General features: G+C 56.9%; 1 protein-coding gene across 1 annotated transcript; it reads right to left on the bottom strand.

The window, feature by feature from the left end:
• Positions 1-1,950: 1,950 nt before the first annotated feature.
• On the bottom strand, positions 1,951-5,920 carry LOC122212852 (testis-specific Y-encoded protein 1-like). Its single transcript, XM_042926828.1, has 6 exons — positions 4,861-5,920; positions 3,547-3,624; positions 3,279-3,390; positions 2,995-3,140; positions 2,798-2,889; positions 1,951-2,104 (listed from the first exon to the last, which is right to left on the bottom strand). The coding sequence occupies exons 1-5, from the start codon at positions 5,638-5,640 to the stop codon at positions 2,818-2,820; spliced, it is 1,188 nt and encodes a 395-aa protein (XP_042782762.1). The 5' UTR covers positions 5,641-5,920; the 3' UTR covers positions 1,951-2,104; positions 2,798-2,817.
• Between the last annotated feature and the right edge of the window lie 1,164 nt (positions 5,921-7,084).

The following is a 7,084-nucleotide window of genomic DNA, read 5'->3' as shown; positions in this document are numbered from 1 at the left end:
GAGCTTTTGGATTTCTAATTTATGTTTGAGATTCTATCTCACTGTCTCTGTGCCTCTCCTCTGTATTCTCCCTCTCTCTCTCTCTCTCTTTCTCTCTCTCTCTTTCAAAATAAATTACTTTTAAAAAGATAAGTTGAGACATTTTAAAATCAAATACAATATCAGCAATTACGGCAATATTGTCAGATGGAATGAATTTGAGAAACTTTTAAATATTGACATCAAACTTGTCATCGAATTTTCAATAAATAAAAATTTAAGAGGTTTTTTTGCAAGATCGAATATCAAATCATATTTTGAAGGAGTTTTTTAAAAATCATATATTAAAGCATAACAATTTTGAGAATGAATGTTGGAAATAAAATTGTAAACAAAACAAAATACCTAATTTTTTGATTAAACAATTTGATCACACACTCACACCCACAAGACTCCTGAAGGAGTCCTAGTACTGATGCCCTTGTGTGAACTTCGCTGTTTGTGAAATGACCTCAGGTTACGGATGGGTGGCCCAGATTGCAAGCCAACAGAGGGGAGGGTCGTGGGGAGGTGGGGCTCTTAAAAGCCACGAACACGCCATCCTCTCCCGTGTGCACTCTGCCCTCTCATCATCAGCCGTGATGAGTCGGGTGATGCTCTTCCTCTGTGTCCACAGGCTTAAGCCGTGTGTCCAACACGCCATGTGAGGCTTGTGAGAAGACTCCCAAGTGCAAACACCAGCAGGCGCTCAGGGAGGTCGCCTCGTCCCAGGCAACCTGTGTTCCTTTGCCTGAGTGCCTGGACAAAGGCTGCCTCGGCCACATAGGGAACGATGGACTTGTGCAGGCTTAGCATTCTGTGCAGAGGTCCCAGGCAGGCCTGGAGCTTAGAAAGGACTGAGATGAGCCTCACCTGCGAAGATGTGAGTGCTGGGGTACTCCTTACAGAGCAGTTGGCTGCTTGCCAGAGAGGTCTGTGCTAGGGATGGGGCAAAGCTCCACCAGCAACAATTGCACCCATCCCAGCGATTACTGTCAGGACTCAGGAGGGAAGGGACTGCACTCTTGTATTCTGGCACCTGACCGTCCCACATAAGCACCTCATTCACAGAGACCCCTGTGTCTCTCCTTGTCTCTCCGGCGGCTTACACACCCAATCCTGCACACACAGAGACACATGGCTACGCAATCGCACGAACATATGCACGCTCACACTGCCAGCACCACCCCGGATCTCAGGCACATTTTGCCACAGATGCCCACACACACTCGCAGGAACTCACGCTGGATCTCTGCCCTCACGCGTACTCTCTGCATGAAATCCCACTCATAAGCCTCGCTGCTGCCCACAACCCACACCTGCCCCTCCCCCTCACACATCTCCCATCCTGAGCCACTGTCTGAGGACAGGGCTCAGGGTCAAAGGAGCCCCGGGTGTGGGAGGCAGCAGCAAGGTATACTGGCATCGACTGTGAGAAGTCTGCCTACTCCTGAGTTCTCCGGGGACACGGGGCCTTAGCTCTGATCCTGACTGGAGGCTTTGCTGACTGGATTCTATCTCACCAAGGACACGACACCCCTCTGGGAGCAAGGGTCCTGGCTGAAACCCCCCAAGTCCTGTCCACACTGTACCAGGACCCAATGGACCAATTTGGTCCCACTGTGCAATCCCCTTCCCTGCCTTTCGGCTCTGGCCTATACAATAAATCTCCAAATAACAGGTCTGTCTCTTCCTCCTCCTCCTTCCAGGCTCTTCCTGCCCAAGAAGGCAGGCCTCTGTGCACATGGCAACACCGGCCCCACCCCAGTACTGCACCTCTCCTGCACACACAGAATCACCCGGGCAGCGGCAGGACAGTCACACTCAGGTCCCTTCCTCATCGTCCCTCCTCAGGTCCCCATACACACACACACACACACACACACACACACACACACATACACACACACACACACACACCAAAAACAGAAGGGTTTTTAGCTTCCTGTATGTGTCCACATAAACATCGTGGAAACTCTTCAAGGCTGCCACACGTTATCTCTTCCTCAATTCTCTCCGGGGCACGTAGAAGACAGGAGACTCATCCACCCATCTCTTCCAGCACTGGTGGCGTCCTCCATTGTTTCTGCATGGGCAAAGATAGAAGCTCTGCGCCATTCACGCCCACACAGATGCAGAGCCCCTGACGCATGTGGGCACACGCAGACACATTTGCGTACACGCACACACACGCACCCCCACGCAACAGACACCAAGAATGATACGGGATATTTGCAAATACATCCCAGATGCTGTCACTCTTGTGCTTCACCCTTTTGCGATCCCCCTTGCTTTCTCACCCAGGGATTCATTTCCAGCCCCCAATGGCCTTGGACCAGTTCTAAGAATGGCTGTCGGGTTGCGGGAGGACATGGCGTGGTGGGGCACATGGAAGGAAGTGCGAGATTCTCACCACAGTGGCGCCTGGGGACACGGCAGCTCCTGACCCAAAGACTGGCAGGCAAATCCAGACTGAAGGAGCAGGGGGAAGCCCGGGACAGGGCGGACATCCACGGGGAGCATTTGTGGTGAAGCACTGCTCCTCCCGAGTTGCTCTCCAAAGCCCCAGCCCACAGCACAACTGCATTTGGTTTGCAGGCTTCGACCCTCTGTGTGTTTGCAGCTGAGTCTCTGCAGGTCCCCTGTCATCCTCCCACCCTCTCCCCATGCTACCTGTGTCCCTGTGTCGGCGGACCTTCCATTTCCAAGCCAATGTGTGGCCCACGTTCCCTTGCCCATACAACACGCAGGTCAACACACCGCATACTGGGGTTCTCACCGACACGTGAGCACGTCAGATCACTGTCTTCTGGTCCCTTCCTCCCTCAGGTAGTACTGCAGGGGATTGGGCCACAGGTCCTCGATGATGATCTGGAAGAGGACACAGGCCGGCGCCACATTGGGCATAGCCCACTCTCCTCTCTGGCCGGGGGCCACCCACATCCCCACTGCTGACGAAGGCCTCAGGGGCCCCACCTCGGCAATCCTGTTCGCCCCTGGGCAGCTGTGCTCACACAGCCAGTTGAACAAGTTAAGGCTGGTGGGGTCATGCCTGCGACTGGGAGCTCCACGTTCATAATCCCAGAACCACTGGACTGGAGTGGAACGCGATGTCCTGTAGCCTGCAGGAAGAGAGGATTTGAGGAGCAAGCTGATGGCCTCCTCCCCACCCACCTGCCCCTCCCCCTCCCCCTCCCTCCTGCCCCTGATTCATGCTCCTCATCCCCCTGCCCCGCACCATCATGGGACCCACACCCTACCAGCAAAGCTCAGCTGATACTCCTTAATGATCACTGGGTTCCGGAAGTACGGGTTGGCCCCAAAGAAAAACATCACTCTGCAGCGGTACTTGGGATGGCCCACTTCTTCCACCTGCCGTGAGCAATGGGACAGGAGGGGGCAAGTGTCCTCCCTCGGGGTCCTGAGCTACTTGCCTGGCTGTGAGGGTGAGCACCTTTGCCTCACCCTCTCCTGCCCAAATCCCACACCCGACGGGACGGCCCCCAGCCACAGCCTCCCCGGTCTCACCTCCAAGTCGACCACGTAGCTGAGCACGTCTTTGTCCTGGGCACCGATCATGGCCGACAACTGGGGGTGATTCAGAATCTGTGCTGTGTCAAGGAGCTGTGCCTTCAGATGCTGTGGAAACAGACACAGCCCCCCTCCAACCCTCCCAGGCTAAGAGCAAGGGACTAGATCACGGCATGTGCAGAAAGACCAGGAAACACTAGTCCCCACACTCCTCAGCCTCTGCAGATGCATCAGACCCCATCGACACTGGGCAGTCCGTTGGCTTCCTGTACCTCCCACGCTGTCTGCACACAGCAGGGGGAGACTCCACTGCCTGCACGCCTCACAGTTCCTTCCTATATCTGACCTGTGTGGGCTGCCAGCAGCCCATCATAGCTTGTGATGTCGGCATGTGCTCTGACCCCTCCTCACGGCTGGGTTTCTTGGCATATTCCCGTGAAGACCTATGTTGTCACCAGCCTCCTGAGTCCAGATGGAATAACATGGCTTACAGGAACCCGACTGCACATTTACGCCGCAAGCAGAGGGTGTGGGAGGGAGAAAGAGATCGAGAAGCACGGACGAGGAGGGCCGAGGAGGGAAAAGGATTAGACACAGTGACACAGCCAGTCCGGAGAGAAAGACATGGGTGGGACCGAGCCGGAGCCTGAGGACAGAGAGGGAAGCAGGGGTGGAGATACCAGGAGAGAATCCTCTGTGTGTGTGTATGTGTGTGTGTGTGTGTGTGTGTGTGTGTGTGTGTGTGTGTGTGTGTGTGTCAGGGTCTGAGGAGGCAGCTTGTACCCCATTCGGAGTGGGTCTCAGTCGTCCTACTGTCTGGCAAAGGGGCGTGGCGTGGTTCCACTAAAGGTCATGAGTGTGTGTCTGAAATGCTCTCTTTTGAAGGAACTGCTAGGAAACGTGCACAGCCTGTGAATGTGAAGGTGGGTGTGCGGCCTGCGTAACTCTCCCATTTTGCAGCGAAATGTTTCCTTGCCTTATCTGCTCTGAGTGAAGGCTGCTTTGTGCTACCCTAGCTCTGGTAGCATGGGGACACATGGCTCGTGTCTGCAAGTAATATTTGAGACCAGCCTGCAGGCCAACGTTGGCGGAGACCTAGAGGAAACAGACCCAGTCACCAAGTCCCCCCATCCCCAACAACCGCCCCTGTCCAAGGCCTTACACTGGATCCCAGACCACACCAACCCAGGGCCAGGGACCATTCCCCAGCTCTCCTCTCTGGGGGCCATCGCCCTGAGGCACCCTGCTCTCAGTGCCCAGCCCTCCTGCACAACAGCCCCCGCCATCACCCACCAGCACAAGGCAGGATACCGCCTGGGCCCAGAATCCAGGGATGTGCTTGATGATGGCCCTTCTGTGATCCAGGTAAGAAATCTGCCTCCGAAGAATCCTGCGCTTCAGCCGCCATAAGGCCCTGGAATCCTGGGCATTCCCAGCGCTGATCTCCAGCTGAAGACGCTCCAGTGCTGCCAGCGGGTCCTGGGCTGAGGCAGGACGCAGCGCTGGCTCTTGCTGCTGCAGCGGCTGTGAGAGCTGGGGCCCCTCCTCCGCCTCTGCATCTGCCTCGCGCTTCTCCTCTTGCTCCTGAAACTCCTCCTGCTGCTGTCTCTCAACTTCCACCTCCTCCTCCTCCTCGTGCATGTCCTCTGCTTCTGGCTTGGCTTCCTCAGAATTCTCCTCTCCAGCCACCTCATCCTTGGTCGCCTCGCCGTCCTCTTCCTCCTCCCCGATCACCACCTCAGCCGCCACCATTCCGTCATCCAATATCAGCACCAATTCCTCCGCTGGGCTTGCCACCTGTATCTCACACCCGGCCTGGGTTTCCTGCACAGGATGGGCGCTTGCCGCCCCTGAACCTGGGGACTGCGGCCAGCCCACGCCCTCCAGCGCCCCTGCATTCCCGCGGGGCCGGGACTCTCCACCTTTCGCATCCGGGACGATCAGGGCCCAGGGTCGGCGGGAATCTCCGCTTTGTCCGGACCGCGACACGCTGGCCATGACGCTCGGCCCCGGCCCCAGTGTAGCTAGGGCAGCCTCAGGACAAGGACAGGAAACGGCAGCAGGTGGGGGGAGCCTTGGCCGCAAGACCATTAGCTCCCTGAAGCCTCCCGCCGCAGCCCGCCAAAGTTGAGCGCAGGCGCACAGGCTCTGGGATTTGAGGACTCCGCATTGGCTGTGGCTGCTGTGGAGGAGGGGCCGAGACAGAGGCAGTGAAGAGTGTGCGCATGCGGCCTGGGGGCGAAGTGGTTCCAGGGCAGGTCAGGCCAGCTGGCCAGGTTCGGGGAGCAATCGGTTGCAAGACAGCAAGACAGGGTGCTGGCCGCCAGCAAGCGCGCGCCAATGGCCGGTCCAGGCTCTGGAGCGAGTGCCAAGGTGCCAGCGTGGCCCCCGTTTTGCCGCATGTCCTCTTCAGCGCTGTCACCTTCCAGGCTTCACTTGCGAGGTCCCCGGTATCGCGCAGTCTGTGGTCGCTTATACACCCTTTCCCCAGAGGCCTCACTACGGGCACCAGAGCATTCAGCACAGGATCGTCCACGCCGTGAGCCACTCCCTGCTCCGTCCCTTGCCCCTTCTTCATGAAGCTGGGGCAAAGCCTGGAGAAGTCCTTAGTGTCACGCCTACCGGGGCCACATGGCCGTCCGCACGGTATCTCCTCCTTGGCCGTCAGGCTGAGGGCGGCGGTAAGGTGGGTGCCCACCCAGAACCAGTGACACCCACCCTAGACCCACCCCACCGCCATGTCCTTGCAAGAACACAGCTCAGTAGACCTCACTGCACTGCAATGCACAGCAAAGAACAACCCCCAGAGCACCATCTGCCACTGGTGCCCTACTGATCTCCGTACAGAGCGCCAGGGAGATGGGGTAGTAGGATTTAGCAGCTTGCTCCGGTCCTGAAATCTAACCTTCCACTAAAAGGAGGACGGCTCCAACCACGCAGGGCACGTAGGGGCCCTTCACCGAGAATTGCAGACTTGTCTGTGTCTGTCTCTGAGAAAGCCCTGTGCCTGCTTTCACTAGTACACACGAAAGCAGACGAGTTCCCTTCCCATTTCCCAGGCACCAACAAGAATTCTGAAGAAGCATGCACCCAGACACAGAAGGTCCACTGAGAGAGACAGCGAAAAAGAGACACACAGAGAGACAGAGCTATAGAGGGAGAGAGAGAGACACGTGCAAGCAGAGCAGATGAAGGAAGGACGAGTGGAGGGGATGACCGGCCTGGAGAGGGAGAGTCCGGGGAGATTGGCGGGAGAGACAGGGAGGAGGAGCAAGACAAGAAGAGACAGAGGGGCACCTATTACAAGGAAGACAGGCGGAGACAGGGGGAGGCATTAGTGATGGAGAGGAGGGAGACGAAGACAAAGAGAGCTGGAAGGAAAGTGGGAGGGAGGGACAGGAAGAAGACAAGGGAGGGGGAGGTAAGGAGAGGGTAGGAGGAAGGAGAGCAGGGGCAGCCGAGGCGGAGACAGGTGGGCTGACTCTGAAGACAGGGCAACTGCAGTGTGCACTTTCACCTGGTGAAATTCACCTGT

Source organism: Panthera leo (genome assembly GCF_018350215.1).
Source record: "Panthera leo isolate Ple1 chromosome Y unlocalized genomic scaffold, P.leo_Ple1_pat1.1 chrY_random_Un_scaffold_81, whole genome shotgun sequence".
Lineage (NCBI taxonomy): Eukaryota > Metazoa > Chordata > Mammalia > Carnivora > Felidae > Panthera > Panthera leo.
This window is presented reverse-complemented; position numbering and strand designations above follow the sequence as displayed.